General features: G+C 35.5%; 1 protein-coding gene across 1 annotated transcript in view; it reads left to right on the forward strand.

Moving 5' to 3' along the window:
• The window catches only part of LOC100376291 (uncharacterized), a 49,064-nt gene that overhangs the window by 14,648 nt on the left and 15,580 nt on the right, over positions 1-18,836 (forward strand). Inside the window, exons 2-12 of the mRNA XM_085494608.1 lie at positions 7,332-7,498; positions 8,578-8,763; positions 10,009-10,349; positions 11,024-11,317; positions 11,658-11,897; positions 13,040-13,228; positions 14,181-14,318; positions 15,370-15,498; positions 16,259-16,577; positions 17,609-17,787; positions 18,622-18,777. Coding sequence (XP_085350734.1) covers positions 7,342-7,498; positions 8,578-8,763; positions 10,009-10,349; positions 11,024-11,317; positions 11,658-11,897; positions 13,040-13,228; positions 14,181-14,318; positions 15,370-15,498; positions 16,259-16,577; positions 17,609-17,787; positions 18,622-18,777 — 2,328 coding nt within the window. The 5' untranslated portion in view covers positions 7,332-7,341. The remainder of the gene's footprint in view (positions 1-7,331; positions 7,499-8,577; positions 8,764-10,008; positions 10,350-11,023; positions 11,318-11,657; positions 11,898-13,039; positions 13,229-14,180; positions 14,319-15,369; positions 15,499-16,258; positions 16,578-17,608; positions 17,788-18,621; positions 18,778-18,836) is intronic.

Genomic DNA, 18,836 nt, shown 5'->3' on the forward strand with positions numbered 1-18,836 from the left:
TTGTTGGACTGTAAGACGTCCATAGTTTTTATGTTTTTTTTTGTTTCTGTATCTTGCGCCGTAAGATGTGAACATTTTTTACGAAAGTAAAGGGGGTTTAAAAATAGCATAGGTTAGTGGGTATAACAGCACAAGTCTAACTACTAGTATTTCGTAATAGTAACGCTGTCACAAAAACAGATGAGAACACGTTATGTCAGCGTAAATGGAATCAAATATGGTATCGGAAACCGAAACATTGCCTACCATGCTATTTCAAGTCATTGTTATTAAATGCTTTACCAAGTGGCCGCATTATTTACGCCTCTTATAAGAACTGCTGGTGGGAACGCGAGAATATGAGATCCTTATGTTTTTAATTACCAGGCAGAACTCACGCTGTCGTAACTTTTTCTAGCCAGAACACCTTGTGAAGGTCTTCGCACTGTTGGCAGAATTATGGTGCGACTATGCAAACTCAGTAACTGTAATTGAGGAAATCATGGAAAAAAATATTAACTCCTCACCAGATTTATTTTTAAATTATTAGTGTGCTTGGGGATTATCAAAAATGCTCATTATAAAGGTCACAAGGTTTTTGCTACCTACTGTGAAATACTTTATTTTAGCTGGAATTAATTTTCGCTGAAAAAGCTTTTTGGGTGTTTTGTATGGAATTTATTTTAACTGATTTTTGATGAGTTGAATGTGAGACATAGAAAAAAAGTATATTCGCTGGATTTAATTTTCACTGAAGCAGTCCTTCAGCGAAAATAAATTTCAAGCGAAAATAAAGTATTCTACAGTATATGCCAAAGGCTACATTTATTGATTTATAAGCGGTTAAACAAACAAAAAATGGCTGATTACTTCAATGTGTTACACATACATATATGGTTAATCTGAAAGTCATGACAGAACAGCAACTTGGGGAAATGTTTTTTTTTTTTTTTCAACTAAGAGGAGTCACATGGTCAGTTTGTTTTGAAGTAAGGCAGAAGGTGACCAGAATTAAAATTATCCACGCCTAGCCATGTCAGATTTTAGTAATCAGATTGTGTCTAAGGGTCAGTATAAAGGTCTGTCATTTGTTCAAAGTATGTCTGATAAAAATGCCATGATCAAATCATTGCATTGTTCAATTACAGGGTCCATAGCTTTGGGAAAATCATTTGAAAGTCATTGGATTTTTTGAGGCCTGGAAAGTCTTTGAATTGTCTTTAAATTACAGGAAAAAATAAAAAAAATCTTTGAAATGTCTTTAAATTTCTTCATAATTATTAATTCATTCTAGAAAGCTTGTTTTCTCCAGGGAACTACCATATCCTCGGAATTTTGATGAGCTTTGGTGATGATGTTGGCCTGAATTAAGGGTCGAAATGTCTTGGCTCTTGGTGCTATGGACTCTGAAACACCATTAGTAATGATTACGAAATCTTTACTAAAATAGAACTGACACAAGTGTTTTATCTTCATTGCAAGGGTTATTCCCATCCAGTCCAAAGGTTTGCTTGCCTAAAAATTGGCTTACAACATGTTGGAAATTTCCAATTATTTACCATGTTTTGGATGTTCAACAGTAGATTGAACTGAAAACACTTTAGGGGTGATCTCATATTCAAACATGCGGGTCAAACCTACGAAAACCCAAACCGCCCTAAACCGCCCGAACAAAACCCAGTTTTGCGGTTTGGAAGTTTAAACAATAGACAGTGCGGTTCAGGACGACCGCACGAATTTGCATAAAAACTGCGGTTCGAACCGATCTCATTCACACCTCATTCAAGCTGTTGTTTATTTTTAGGATTGGCAAAGTTTACATTGCTAGATAGTTGTCTCTAAAATGTGTTGATTTATTGGTGTACAGTAGTCATTTTACCGTGTGCCTACGTAAAAAAAACACTCTTTTATATATCGGTGAACAGCGTGCCGAATAAATTGTTTTGTTTTGATAAACTGTTATGCTCGAGTCGCAAATTGAGCAGAGGACGTGAATCAGACTTTTCATTGGGCTGGACAATTGATATTTGTCTCTGACAGCTAATAAGTATCAAAAGACGAACATTTGTTGATACAAAGTTGCACTTGAGACTTACGCTACTGTTGCGCGTTCAATTTTCAAACAGTTCTTCCAGGAGTGCGGCATCGCAAAATCCGGAAAAACAAATGCAGCGTACGCCATGAAAATTTATTTCGATTTGCTGCACATCGGTTATTTGCAGTTTTTCTTATTCAATTTCCAGTGACACGAAGTATCAAAACAGAAAATTAAATTAAATGGACTCGCGCTGATTATTTACGGCTATTCAGACGAGACTGCTTATAAAAAACGAACCCTGACCTCTGAAAATACCTTATTCATAGAGTGCCTTGTACCTAAGACCGTCGCCGAAGGCGACACAGTGCACGTTGCGACATTGCAATCGATGCATGCTGGGTGACAAGGGGAAATTCTGATTGAGGTAACCAAGATGGCTGCGTTGAGTGAATGATTTTCTGCGGTGTTTAAAACAACACCGCGCTGCCTACTTTGCCCACAGTCCTTCAAGGCACTGTGCTTCGATGTATTTTCTAAAATAATCGGGGGTTCGAAATGTGTGCATTTTGTCACAGAAAAGTAAGATATCGGCAGCGGTAAATACCCGTAATTTCCACGCAATGCCGTCAGCTGACAATGTTACGGTGGTCGTAGCACCGGAGTCGTAGCATTAGCCCCGACTTTAGTTTTGACACAGTGATAGAGGGACTGTGGTTTTCAGATGCCTTTGTAGAAAAAATGTTGCCATTATCGATTTAATACTTACATCATATTTTGATAACTCGCAGTCTCACAGACTTTACAAACTTAACCAAAAAATGTGTTCTATGAATTTATGAACTGACATGGACACAAAACTGACCGTACTTATTGCGGACAAAATGTACCAGTTCGCTATGGATAAACATATTTTACTGACAATGCCAAATATATATATAACGTAAGTAATTTATCCTAAGAAGCTGCTCATTAAAATTCTAGTGCATCTTTTCCCTGTTTTGTTTCAAACATTATTTACCATATATATCTCAATAGAGAGGGTTTATGGTATCACTTGATTCACATTTAATGACAAAATATAACAAACCATCACGTCTGTAATTAATTCCAGACAAATTGATTAACAATAATAATTTTATTGACTTGTACCAAAATGTAAGTTGTGGGAAACTGATTATTATTACCAATCACAGAAATAAATGAATATAATTTTCATCACACTTATAAATAACATGATGTAAATAGATTTGTGAAACAAAGGCAAGTTTGTTTTTATTAGCATTTACATGTACAAGACTTGCAAAGAAAAAAAAATCGCTGCTGTAATTCTTAACACTTCAAAATATAACACTCAGTATGAACATAGAGCTCCATAGTATACATCTTATTTTTTTTTTCCTACTGAAACCAGGCTGAAACAGTATTGTAAGAAAAACCTAGGTTTCCCTAGGTCTGTCTTCTTTGTTCTCTGTTGTTTGTTTTCAGTGGGGGCGTTAATGGGCAGTTAATCCAGAGGTTAGGTTCAAACCTACTACTAATTTGCATATTGTAGGTCTAGTAGGTCTGAATAGGGCAGGTCGGGTTTACCCAGGTTAACCCAGGTTTGACCCAGGTGTTTGAATATGAGATCACCCCTTACCTGAAATGGTTGAACAAAATCAAAACATTTTGAAAAAAATATCAGAAATGCTGATGTCACAGGAGCATCTATCTGCATCAATAGCGTCAATACACGACTGTAAAAGTGTTCTTATTCTCGGGGATGGAGCTACGTTATAGCACGTTCTACGTTGCTATGATACGCATCACAGTACCATGTATTTCTATGGGCTCTGCACAAGCTGCTGTGCCGATGAAAATAGTTACTCAACTTTTAAATAATCCTGAGCAACCGAATGTATATATGTTACACACGTAGGGGTAGTCTTATTACACTGTTCAGAGGAGTTTCAACAACTATCCCAAAGTACAATTTTTTGAGAGTTTACAGCTTTTGTTTTCACCGTGATAGTTGCCAGACAGTGAAAATGCCTTAATTGGGATTTAATTAATTTAAAGCGTGAGGGTCGTCACCTGCGCACGCTTGTTTGTAAACAATGACATGCTACCATCTGACGCGTGCGTAGGTGACGACACCCCTACTTCAACTATATTGTTGTATGAGCCTATTCACTGGATTTATTATATATTTTACAGATTTTGTCCATAGTTTTGATCTAGACCTATAGCTAACATGAAATTTGGTCCACAATGATCAAAAATATTGTAGATAAATAGACAAAATGTTGCATTAACACTTTGGTTGGAGAATTGAAGGGTTTTTAGTAATGTTTTTTTATTCTTTAATATTGATGAATATATTTGAATACGATTTATCACGTACTAAAATTTTATTATTGCTACATGTACACACAGTTACATGTAAGTGTTCATTCGATAAAACGCTGATGTGTGCTGATTGTTTTGCTACGTAGAATAACAATCACTGCACATGTGTATTAGTGATTTTGATCTAAAAGTTTGTTGGCCATGGGTATATTTTTGTCTTGGTTTTATGAACAAGAGTGTGACGTTTTTTGGGACTACTTTATTGCATGCGTCAAAATACATACTTTTGTAATGGTGTTATATGTCACCTGATCACCCAAGTGTATTGATATGTAAAAAAGTAGTGCCGTTGGTGTAACTGAAAATGGCGGAATAAACAAGAAGTTAAACTTGAAAGCTAGCTGGTTTCTTTGATGTTTCATGTGTTCCCGAGTCAACACATCACAAAGAGCATAAAATAAAACCATGGTGTAAACATCAAGAAAATCTGATCGTTTTTTTTTTTTTTAAATTTATTTTACCTTAATTCCATATGTAAAGCTATACATATATGACAATGTAGTCAGCTGCTGTATGTACTGTTGATGTATTAATTATTCACTGGTTTTAATTTTGCTAGTTTTGCTGATAAGTAAAGTCCGTTAAATAAAATCTATGTGAATATGTAAAATAACAATACAAATTCATTATTTCCTTGACAAATTTGTGAAATTAAAACACGGTAAATATGGTCAAAACATCAAAATAGTGAAATTAAATGTCAGTAAAAATAAATGGTTTTACAGTATCCAGGGTTTTGAAAACAGTTGCATTGTCTCTAGCTGTAGCTGGATATGCTGTGAAACATGTCTTTTTAACTAGCATATTATTTTAGCTCAGGGGTTTTTCTAAACCGGGGAACAGTGGCGCCCTCTTACCGAATTGCCGATTGAACTCTCAAGTCATAAATATATTTTATGAGCCACACACTTCCGTGCTGCCGTACAACATGAAATCTTTCTCAAATATATTTTTCTCCATGAAAACTTCCCAGCAACACCAGCTGTTCATTTTTTCTAGAAAAACTCCTGTTGCTAATGCATAATTTTGCTAATTTAAAATAAAATGTATTCTCACAATGATATATTGTTGGCACATTAGCTCAATTAATTCTGTGAATTTATGCACGGAGTGAAAGTCACTAAAATGGCATATAGTTATTTCAACATATACAGTATCAACCTTTTCACCACCTGTTCCCGCTTTTCATCCCAAATCCATAAAATAGTCCTGTTTATAGTCCGCTCTTTCCTTTAGAAATTGGGACAAAAATAGTTTTTTGAGTAAAAACTGACTAAAATTCTGTCTGTTGGCTCCAAAATTAGGATTCATTCTCAGAAATATTTAAGAATATAAGAAAGAAGTGCAGAATAATTTATGAGAGCAATTCTAGTGGTTAACATTTACATGTACATGGTTAATTTGAACAGATTTGATATAAAAACTTTTCAGATTCAGAACCCTTTCACTTACAAAACAAAAACTGCTAAAATTGCCTCAGCAATATAGAAATTATATACCGCATATGCTATGGCACCAATAGCCTTAGATTCCTCTGTGAAGTTCAAGCCCTGTGTTTGGCTTCTTCTAATCCTTCGCGTATTACTGTGGAATGCTTTATTTTCGCTGGAATTAATTTTCGCTGAAAAGGATTTTTGGGCGTTTTGTATAGAATTTATTTTCAATGATTTTTGATGAGTTTAATGTGAAATATAGGAAAAAGAGTATATTCGTTGGATTTTATTTTCACTGAACCACTCCTTCAGCGAAAATGGCGAAAATAAATTCCAAGCGAAAATAAAGTATTCTACAGTACCATTGGCAAACAATTTTAGATTGCTTACCCTAATTTATGTAATTTTCGCCAACTTATTGTTCGACCTGAACATAATTTATTATTTAGCTAGATTTAAAAACGGAGGAGTTGTCACCTGCACATACGACAGATGGCCATAGCGTGTCATTGTTTACAAAAAAGCATCTACCCATGAGCCTTTGCACTTTAGCGTGTGTTTTTATCGTCGCTTGGGACTCGATTCCCGTGTGTGCGCATGTGGCGACCCTCCTACTTTATAAGCTGGCTTAGTTTGCCTTCAAATCTATTCCATATCTTAATTGTGCAGAGTAGTCTGTCTGCATATGTCCCATATTAGTAACATTTTTAAATACTACAAAGACTAAATTGAAATTATTGATGAAAATGATACTTATAAAAATTATAAGTTTTCAGGTAAAGCCAGCTGCTCGCCATCTCAAGTTATGTTATGCCAAGACTATACTTTACTTTCTGAACTGATGGATCAACTCTGCTCCACATTTCTTTCCCGTCGAGAACACTGCATTGATTAAAGCAGGGGAGTCGTCACTGCACATGCGTCAGATGGCCATAGCGTGTCGTTGTTTACAAACAAACGTATACCCATGAGCTATTGTGTTTTTAGCGTGTGTTTTTATCGTTGATTGGGACTCAATTCCTGCGCGTACGCAGGTGACGACCTTCCTGCTTTAAATCTGTGTACAAGTTTTTCTTTAGGCCTGGTATAATGGTTAGCATCTCTTTCTAGCATCAAGGAGTCTCTGAGTTGGACTCCCTTGATAGTTTTCACACTCAGCAGTGAAAAAAAAAAATACATTCTGTTGTGAAGCTGTTTGTTCAGTCTCCCGTTTCTGTCTTCAGTGCATACGAAAGATTCAGTTGTACTTGTCAGGTGGAGTAGCAGTTTCCCTGTCAGTGTGCATGTATGCTTGAGTTGTGCTGTTCCTCTTTTCCATGTCTGTAATTGGGCCGAGCCTGCTCAACAGAAATGATTGTATGGGGGGGAAATATATACCTACAATCAAATAAATACAGGCTTAATAAATAAATGAATGAATGAATGAATGAATGAATGAATGAATGAATGAATTTTGTTTATTATTTATATTTAATTTTTTTTTTTTACCCTAGATAACCAAAAATGAATGATACACAAGAAGTCACCTTAGATACAGAGAGGTTGGAAGCAAAACTGACACAAGAAGTCACCTTAGATACAGAGAAGTTGGAAGCAAAACTGACAAGTTCTGATTTTGCACAAGTTATTTTTCAGAATGTTGCAGAATCATACCCTCCCGGTAAGTTGTTGGTGGATGGATAGAAGGGTGGGAAATACTGTAAAATACTTTATTTTAGCTGGATTTAATTTTCGTTGGAAAGACTTTTTGGGTGTATTTGTATGGAATTTATTTTAACTGATTTTTGATGAGTTGAATGTGAAATATAGGAAAAAATGTATATTCGCTGGATTTTATTTTCACTGAATCATTTCTTCAGCGAAAATTTATTCCAAGTGAAAATGAAGTATTTTACAGTAGACTTGTTGCATTGCACAAGTTATTTTCATGAAATGTTGCAGAATCATACCCTCCCCATAAGTTGTTGGTGGGGGAGGGGGTTGGAAATAGATTGCACAAGAACGTCATATAATCCAGTACTTTATGTCTTGGTACTTTACGGGGGTCAGTGTTTACGGAGATCAGTGTGCCTTTAAACCTTTTCGCCACCAGTTCCCTCTTTTCATCACAAATTCACATTATAGTTCTGTTTACAGTCTGCACTTTCCTTCAGAAGATTGGTACAAACATAGCCAAATTTTTTGAGTAAAAACTGAAAATTGACTAAAATTTTGTCTGTTAGCTCCAAAATTAGGGTTCATTTTTCAGTAATATTGAAGTATATAAGAAAAAAAAGGGCAGTAAAATTTGGGATGAGAAAGTCTGGTGGTGAAAAGGTTAACAGGACTGATTTTGTCAGCTTGTTTACTACTGAGAAGATCGAGTCAGTCTTCAGAGAAAACTATAGGTTACTTGAATCACAAAAAAAAAAATGTTGTGGCCACTATGTGCCGGAGATAATAAAACTTTAACTATATTACCCAACCAGTCCCTTCTTCTAATAGAGGAAATAGTCTAATACCTTTATGATTCAGCATATTTATAATGTAATTCTTGTTTATGTACACTTCCTTTGATATGACTCTCTACAGACAGACACTGGTAATCACTATATCACTATACCAGCACTATGTTCCGGGTATAATAAATTATTAACTATATTAATCAACCAGTTCCTTTTTGAGTTATCACTATGCAAATTTGGTAATTAATATGCACAGATTTTTACCTCAAACTAATCAAATGCTAATACATTTCAGATGCTGACATAATATGCCACTATACATTGACTGAGAGCATTGTACCTTCCACAAGTGATTGGATCGGTCTATTCAAAGTAGGCTGGACCTCTGCTAGGGGCTACCACACTTTTAACTATGTTCAGCCTCCAGCAACGCAGGAAGGCAAACAGAAAACAATGTCACAGAGTAACATCCAGTTCTCAGGTACTGTAAAACCATTTATTTTCACTATTTTGATGTTTTGAGCATATTCTTTGTATTTTAATTTCTAAAATTTGTCAAGGAATTTTACATGTTCACATAGATTTAATTTTTACTTTAATTTTTCAGCGAAAATAGCGAAATTAAAATCCAGTGAATAATTAATGCATTTACAGTATATGTAATTGATTTACTATTAACCTGTTTAATTTCGAAGATTTAAAATTTTTATGAATCTTGTTGGGAAATTAATTTTTCACAAATACAATAAAATAAAAAAAATTTCGGAAATTTTTCGAGTTTATTGTATTCGTGAAAAAGGCTGCCGAGATCTCATTAAGAGCGTGATAGCCATAAAGTATTAGACTTGCTCCGTAAATATTGTTTTATTCACTGTCGTCATTGTGTTCACATTTCTGAATACCATGGTTACGTAGGTTAGAGGAACAGTTTATGCGATAAAAGCACTTCTGAAATAATGTTTATAAGCCAAGAATTGAAATTTTATTTTGAATACTGTAAAATGACTAATTTCACTTGGTTTAAATTTCAGGCATATTCAATGGGTTTTAATTAAATTCACGGTTTTATCATTTAGATAATGTGTTCTATGCTAAATTTTACATATTCACTGGGTTTTAATTCAGCACATTTTCCAGTCAGCGAAAAAAGCAAAATTATAACCCAGTGAATAATTAACCCTTTTACAGTAATATGTTTAAAAGGCGGTAGTCATCGTGCCACAGATGGGGCGAGATATATGGGTATCATATAAACAAAGATGGCGACTTTGACTGTTGCGCAGATCAACGAGTACAAACTGAGACGTTCCCAAGCTTTGTTTAGGTAATTTTTAGATGACTGGAAGGTGTAGAAGAATTCACCGGCGGTAATCAGTACAAGTCGCGCCCAGGTCAAACCTCATACTTGCGATTTCCATTAGAAGAGTGCATTGGATTGTGGGAAAATCAATGTTTATCAACACAAATGTCGCACATGTGCAGTGAGACGACTGCCACCTTTTAAGTTCATCTTGCTAAAGACAGCAACATCATCAATTGCGACTAGCACTTTTATTCTCCAATCTGTCCAACAAACAGGCAACTTCTGGAGAGTGATCATTGAATTAAACTAAAGAAAAAGAGAAGACACATCTCTGTACAAAAGAATTGAGGTTGAGGGCGTCCTCTTTCTATTTTAAACGATAATTATCTTTTAGACTATCAAATTATTTTGTTTTATCGGCAGCTTACTACCTACCTAAGGAAGATGGGGAATTCTACCAGTTTGTGTATGTCAACAAAAATGCCGAAGTTAGGGGAGCTAGTACGCCATTCCAGTTCAGAAGCCCCTCAGCTGATGATTTTATTGAGATTGAAGATGAAAACACAGACATGTTGATGATCAAGACTAAGACGGTGTTTTGTGAAGAGCGACTGAACCAGACCCGGGTGGAGAAAAACACTCTACAAAGACAACTTATCAAGTGTAAAGAAGAAAGAGATGAAGTGGTGGCGAAAATTGCCAAATTGGAGAAAGAGATGGAAGAGAAGGAAAAGAACTATGTGCAACTTGAAGGCTGGTATAAGGTAAGTCAAGGATCTAGGGGCTGGTTAGTTAATAAAGTTAAAGATTTTTTGGATATAATTTACATCTGCACTGGGACTGGTAGATTAATAAAGTTAATGATTTATTGTGAAAAGTACAATTGGACTACAAAAAATTTAATCACTTCATCTTAAGTAGGAATTTTCGTAATTTCATTATTTGGTGGTAGGAATTTTCGTAATTTCAGTATTTAGTGGTAGGAATTTTCATTTCAAAATTTCATGAAAGGTACATACTATGACTGTGTATCACTGAAAAAGGCTCCAGTGAAAAAATCTTCACAAAAGGCTCCACCACAATATCTTGCAAATTTCACAAACTCAAAATTTGTAAAAATTTATATCTATAGAAATTAAAGCAATTTACTTCATCTTGGAAGTCTGGCCCTGGTTGATTAATAAAGTTAACAAAGTATTGAATACCAAAATCACCTGCATAATTTATTTGTATATCTTACAATTTTTTGATGGATAGATATAGCTAAAGAAAACTGTGTGCAATTTATGTTTATTGAGGGTTATTGAATTTGCTTATGTGGTCAAAATAAGAAATATTTTAATTAGTGTATAGAAAATGCTAGTGTATTTTTATTAATAAAAATGCAGATTTAATAGAGCAAGGTTTAACTGTGTTAATTTCTGTCTGCCATTTTTAGAAAGCTTTAAGTAGCTGTGGGGCTATGGAGAATGAAAAATGTGTGTTTGAAGCCAGAGTTAAAAAAATGGAGGTCATGATGAAGGAAAACGTGGAGGAGAAGGACGCCCTCACGGTTGAGTTGGCCAATTTGAAAGACAAATTGAAGCAGACAGAAGAAGAGAAAAGCAACTTTCAGGGACAACTCAACAAGTGTGAAGAGGAAAAAGACGAAGTGCTTAAGAGAATCGAAAAACTAGAGCATGAGATCGACGAGAAGGACAAGAACTATGTGCAAATTGAAGGATGGTATAAGGTAAGTCAATAAACAGGGACTGGCTGGTTAATCAAGTAAAAGATTTATTAAATCATCTGGACACCAGAATGTGGACTAGGGACTGGTTGGTGAATACAGTGAAAGATTTATTGAATCTTATTGACACTTTACTACAAAATGCTAAAATATAGGGCCTGACTGATTAATAAAGCTAAAGATTTATTGAATCTTATTGACACTTTACTACAAAATACTAAAATATAGGGCCTGACTGATTAATAAAGCTAAAGATTTATTAACGCTTTCAACACTAAGTTTACTCTATTTGCCTTTCATAAAATGCACTTGTTTTCAATATTTCTTCTGATACTGTGTTTAGAAAGCTTTAAGTAGCAGTGGAGCTATGGAGAAGGAAAAATCGGTGTTCGAAGCCAGAGTTAAACAAATGGAGATGATGTTGAAGGAGAATATGGAAGAAAAGGACGCCCTCGCAGTCGAGTTGGCAAAATTGAAAGACGAAATGAAACAGAGTGAAGCTACACTGCTGGACATATGTAATGAGAAAGTGGAGTTGGAGAAGAAAATAGTCGAGTTGGAGGAACAGATAGAGTTATACAAAGTAAGTTTATATTTATACGGTTTGCAAAAGATTCTTCTTGCATTATCCATGATTATCAAGCAAAATTTTTAACTTCATGAAATCATTGGAGGCTATTGTCTAGATGCCCCTCCAGAAAATCTTGATGCCCCTCCAGAAAATCTTGATGCCCCTCCAGAAAACCTTGATGCCCCTCCAGTAAACCTTGATATTTTCGTTATAATTATAATTGAAAAAACAAGGATAAAGTAAAGTACAGTAAAATCTGTACTAGAAGCTTAGTTTTCTATTAAAATGTTGCAATGCCTGTTGCATTGCAACATTTTAATGGGATGCAGCTTCTATTAGAGCATCTACGCAAATAAAAATGGTGAAGTTCTCAATTGTGCAAAAAGAATGGGTGCAACTTCTATTAGGGATGCGACTTCTATTATAGATTTTATGGTAGGTGAAGTGGCGTTCACTTTTCCTAGACTGAATATTTTCTAATGACTGACAAGAACAACATGTTGCTTGTTTTTGATGAGCTGTTCTCGCACTGTTCTCGCACTGTTTGTGTGAATGTTGTTGAATGATGTGCACTAAACTTTGTGAAAAGAATTGCTGTGTACCAAACAGTTATACAAGATGGTTGGATTTGCTGCATTGGATGGATTTCGGCATTTCCAACATTATATGATTTCAAGAATACCGCTCACTGTCTTAGAAGGCCTTCAAAAATAAAATAAAGTGGCCTTGAGTGATACCAAAAATTAAAATTTTGTTTTAGTGGTGATTAGACATCGCACACATGTTTCTACTTGGGGGGGGGGGGGGGTTACAGTACCAAGTCTCTAGTTGCTGTTGCACATTTTGGAAATCAAAGATAAAATACTAGTGTTCTCTTCTCTTGTTGCCCTTGTTATGTGTTCCTTGTGGGCAATGATTATGCAACAGTTTTTGAACTAGTGCTGATAATGCCAGGACGATTGCTCCCAAGAACAGAAGGCTGTTTTCCTCCCCCCTTAAGTGAACTGAAAATGTTTATTAGTATCTGTGATGATAGACCTATGTTTGCAACTTTCTGCAATTAATTATGTTAATGAAACTAATTTGAGTTCTAAGAAAACAACCACCAAACAATTACACTAAGACTAACAGGGACATTGTATTTTCCTTGATAGGACCATTTCACAACCTCTGAGAAAGAGAATATTAAATTAAAAGAGGAGATTGAGACTTTACGTGGTCAGTTATCAGAGAATGACGCCGCTTTGGTTAAAACAAAAGAAGATTCTATTCAACTCAAGTCAGTTGTTGATGAAGAAAAAAAGAAATTTGAACGACAACTGCATGTGACAAATGCTGACAAGGTAAGGCTCAAAAAAAAATTTTTTTTTCTCGTCATCATGTTTGTCAGTTTAAATCCTAGCTCTCCGCACACATTATTTTTTGTCAACTTTGCACACCAGTGAAGTATACCAAATATGGTAGATTAGGGAAATGTTCGTTTTCTGTTTCAGAGGATGTTTTGTTGATCTGAAGCAACCTTTGATGCATTTATTTGAAAACATTACTGTGAAAATAATTTATTTTAGCAATTAATACCTTGGGTTTATTTTAAGCAAGAGAAAATTCATTATCAACCATTTTTTTTGAAATTGAACATATGCTGTTTCACCAAATATGGGGTGTAACGTATACGTGTACTTGTGATATTGTGCTTCTGGGTGTACCAATCAACATCACTGAAATAAAATTCCCTTCCACCGAATATCTGCAAACTTGTATGTTTGTATTTTCCGCCATGGCAAAGCAGGAGAATTTCTGCACGCCAGTCTTGCTACTTCCGGGAAAGTGGTCTAAGTCGATAAAATTGACAACTGTGTTAGATTGTGAAGTCGTTCTTCACCTTTTATCGATTAAAATCTCTCAAAAACTTGATCTTCATTTATGAACGACTAAGATAAAAAAATGATATCAACGGCATTGGTGTCACCCATAGTCCACTTCTCTGAAATACTGTGGAATACTTTATTTTCGCTGAAAAGGCTTTTTGGGCGTTTTGTGTGGAATTTTTTTTCACTGATTTTTGATGAGTTTAGGAAAATAGGAAAAAATAGGAAAAAAATTATATTCACTGGATTTTATTTTCACGGAATCATCCCTTCAGCGAAAATAACGAAAATAAATTCCAAGCGAAAATAAAGTATTTTACAGTAGTAAGGCAAACACAACAAAGGGTTTATTACAAGGTTTAAGTGTATTTGCAGTTTTTGATGTGAAATACTGACTGTTTGTGTCATGAATTATCTCTGATCACAGACACACATCCTATCCCTGGAAGACAAGGTCAAGAACTATGAAGACAAGATAGCCGCATTGGAAGACACGAAGAAACTGGTTACTACTGAACTGGAAACTCTTAGACAAGTACAACAAAACCTGTCAACTAACTTGGAAGTAAGTATCAAAAACATATATTTGTAGCTCTCTATGCCGATATGAACCATTTTCCCAGATGTCGAAAATATGCTGCTTCGCATGCAATGTTGGATATGGGGTGTAATGTAGACATGCACACATGATATTGTGCTTCTGGGTGTAACCATCTCATGATGTACCTAGTACTTAAAGGGCGGTGGTCGTCGCGCAGCACATGTTCGAATTTCATGTAAACAAACAATGTATTTTACACCCGTTGTGTACGTCGCTGTGAGTCCCATATCGAACAGGATGCAGCGTGACGGCCACCACCTTTTAACAGTATGGGCTGACCTATTCCTATATCAATGTAGCTAGTGTATATACTTCTTTGTCAGCCAAGGACCATTTATTCAGCCGAAGCCTCATTAATAACCCTTGGCAGATTTCACCATGATTTCCTGTATGTCCCACACCCTCATTATAAGATTCACTTCGTCTCATTTGCATCACCCAATCAGAATTCATGACAGAAACGACACAATACTTGGTAAAATTCAGGTAAAGTCGATATGTTATCAGTTACGATAGTTTTGTCAGTTTACTAAAACACTGTTTGTACAAATATTTAGGCATTCACTTGCCTACAAATATTTTTTGATGTTTGAATAAGAAATTTTAGAAATGCGTCAACCAATATAGACCCTCTGTTCTTGACTCTCGGTGAATCAGCGCAAAGCCTACATGCCGCCATCGTTTTAATCTGTAATGATCCTAGACCTTCACAGTTATGACACAGCAACGCTGGTTGGTGGCACCAGCTCCTTGGCAAGCCCAATCAAATGACTTGATTTAACTGCAGTGACATACAGCTTTTCTAACACAATCATGCACGGGTTTGTGGGCCGGTTACGAATGGTTACTAGTTGGCAGGAAAAATAAATTCTATTGTTATGATTTATGTTCATTTGGATTTACTTTAGCAAATTTTACTTTTCAACAAAAATAATGAAATTAAAAAACAGCGAATAATTTACAGTAGTGTTATTTTGTTTACAACTATTATCATGTGCATCTTGTGTTTTTTCAGGATAAAACTGGAGAAGTCCTAACTATGAAAACCAAATTCAAGCGACAGAAGTCTATGAGTGCTGAGAAAGAGGCAGAACTACAGGAGGAAATCCGAGCTCTGCGAGATGGACTGACTCAGTTAGCAAAGGTAAATGCATGATTTAGAACTCTGGGCATAGTACAGTGTGTTCACTTCACGTCAAAAAGTATGTGGCTTTGAATTCCTCAGCTAACTTCTCTTTATTCTATCGAATGAGTAATGGTTGCCTGTTCGGCTCACATTCGGGAGGTCAGGGTTTTTAGATTCTCAGAGCCGACTATTTGCTCAACTATGTAAATTCAGGCAGTGCTTGTCTGCCCCCCCTCCCCCCAACACCTCGTATTTGGTTTGGGAGACCGGTTTGTTTATGTATTTGCAATTAGTGAAAAAAAAAAAAAGGTCAGGAGAGACAGCAGGGACTTCGGAAAAAGTACTTTATGTACCTCCGCCCCTAACCCTTAATCTAACCCATTCCCTACTACTCTTCCCTTCAGTAATCTCAAATTTAATTGTATATGTCCCTCCTAAGGTCACCTATAGTTATCTAGAGGTGGCGTATGTCATTGAAATGGGGGGGGGGGTTAGTGTAAGAGTTAAGGGTGGTTGGAGGGGTACTAACATACCTTTTTTGTGGCATCATTGAACGCAAATGTAGCCTGTGTCCACTATTGTGCTGTACAGCCTTCCTGCATACTTTGTGGTTTTCTTGTAATACCTTCATAGAATAAACAATAGTGTTAACTATCAAGTTCCTGATTTAATTTGAGTAAACATTACTTTTATTTAGATTTAAAATTAAGTCAGTTTTCCATAGAGAAATTGCAAATAAATAAATAAATAAATATGTTTTGTTGTTTTTTCCATGTAGGAAAAGGAGAAGTTGGTAAATGAGGTCCACACTCTTGGAAAACAGCAAGAAGGTCCGCTGTATGCACTCCAAGAAGCAAACAAACACATGCGTCAGAAGTACAACAAACTGAAAAAACAACACGAGGGCTGCGTAAAGGAACGCTCAGAATTGGTAACGAAACAAGTGGCGATAGAACTTCAGAACAGCGATTTAACTCGCGAGATAGAAGACTTACGTGAACGATTGAATATGGGAGCCGAGGCATGGAAAGAAAAGTACAAAGAGTGCCAAAAGCTGACGACTAAGATAAAGAAAATTAAGAGAAAGTCTGTGACCAGTGAGTATTTGTCTATGTTGTATAAGCCTGAATTTGATTGGTTGTCAAACCTATTTAAAAAGTAAAGTGCATCATGATTGGCAGACTGGTTGAGACAATTTCAAGTCTTCTTATAATAATATTACAAGCTACCTCACAGCATTGTTAGCTAATATTATGCAACTCCTGCATATTTTTCAATTTTTTGATTTTGTAGCATTTATAACATTGATCTTTTGTGTTAACACTGGAAGTGACAGTGAATAATACGAAATGTCATTCTCAGAAACAACCTCAATGTATGCAATGTTTTCAAATTGTCCTTACCTGTACTGAAACATCCTTTATTTTAAGCTGAAATTAATTTTTGCTGAAACAAAATTTTGACTGTTTTGTATGAAGTTTGTTTTCAGTTTTCTGATAAGTTTTAAGTAAAATATGGGAAAAAAGGTATTTTCACTGTATTCCATTTTCACTGATTTATTCCTTCAGCAAAAATAGCGAAAAATAATTTCCAAGTGAAAATACATTAGTTCACAATAATGAAAATTGAACAGTTCACTTTGTTGTTTTTATGAATTTTTCTATAATTTAATTTAATAATGGTCATAATTTTATATTGCTTACAAATCTTCATCGAAATTTTGAAAAAAAAATTTACAAAATTTGTTATTTATTATAAAAGTTGAATTTGGCACTCAGAAAATTAATCTGCTTCATGAGCTGAAAACTTCCTGTGATTACATCAGTTTTGGTTTTAATAATTCTTTAGTAATTGTGACAAACTCAATAATGTGACACAATGTTTTAGGGATCGACCATTTGAAATCATGGGGCAGGCTGAAAGATTTGTTAAAACAAATATCTGCAAACTGAACACCAAGAGTGAAAAAGGAATTACATGTTGGTTGGTACACGAAAAATTAAAAATGTTCAGACAAGGCACTGCGAACAAAAAATTGTGCTGGGTATGCTCTTCCAGCAACCCCATAATTTTTAATGTTCGATCCCTTATGACCTCATTCACATTTGCCATGAATTTTTTCACATAGCTGAAAGTGACGCTTTACAAGGTGCTGTAGCCATAGCAACCAAAGAGAGCGGTGTGCAGGCCGCTGACAGTGAACAGGAAGAGAGTTACAACAGTATGCTGCATGTACAGTTGAATGACCTCGCTAAGGCATTGGAGGAAAGAAACGAACAATGCAAGAGATACGAAGAAATCTTGCAGGTTTGTTAAAATTTTACAATCTGCTGTTACAGCATTTATCTGCACCCCCTTGAGGGACCATCCTTCTTTAATTTTTGCTGCATTGAAATGGAAGGATCGGGAGAGGGGAGAGGAGGGGGTAGCTTGTCTGCATGGTGTTGGACCTGTTGTTGTTTTTTATCATTAAAGCGGGGGAGTCGTCACCTGTGCATGCGTCAGATGGCCATAGCGTGTCATTGTTTACAAAAAAAACGGCTACCCATGAGCCTTTGCGTTCTTAGCGTGTGACTACTCTCCTGCTTTAAGTATTTCAGGTTTGCGTTGTGATAACTTTAATAATAATTTTTATCCAATCTTTCCCAAACTTATTATCAATCAATGTAGAATTGTTCAGTTTAATGCTAGTGCATCTTCACCAGCCAAAGGTTCATTTATTCAGCCATTGCCACATGGAGAGTATGTTTACATTTACCTAACATAATCGCATGATTCGGATGATGATGCTAGTGTGTCCGCTATATACATCCAAAACTCGTCTCATTCGCACATGTTAACGTGTGTCCTCATGGTAATGCTATGTCACTACTATATTTTCCTAATATTACAAAACAAAACAATATTTATAAAAAGAAAATACAACTCGTTAGATAAAAGTACCAAAAACAAATTACAGTAACATCATAAAAAAAAAATCCAGTTCAAAACAAAGTGAAAGATACACATTTTGCATAGTAGATCACCCCCCCCCCCCCCCTTGCATCCTTCTGATGGGCAACTTCTGACTCCAAAAAGTACTATGAAATACAAAGAAAAGAAGTATGTGCATGGTTTTACATGGAATAATTTTATTTTCAGAGTGAGAAGACAAATATGGAAAAAACAGAAATGAAAGTCTTGGAATTGGATGAAAAATACCAGGATTCGGTGAAGCGATATGCAGATGCTGAGAAGGAATTGAATGAACTGAAAAAGAAAATTAAGGAGGCTAAGAGACAAAATGAAGCACAGGAGGTAAGACACAAGTATTCAACCGGGTTGGGGTCTTTATAGTGCGTTCTCTATAGAACTGA

The sequence above is a fragment of the Saccoglossus kowalevskii genome, chromosome 20 (assembly GCF_978046115.1).
Source record: "Saccoglossus kowalevskii chromosome 20, keSacKowa6.1, whole genome shotgun sequence".
NCBI lineage: Eukaryota > Metazoa > Hemichordata > Enteropneusta > Harrimaniidae > Saccoglossus > Saccoglossus kowalevskii.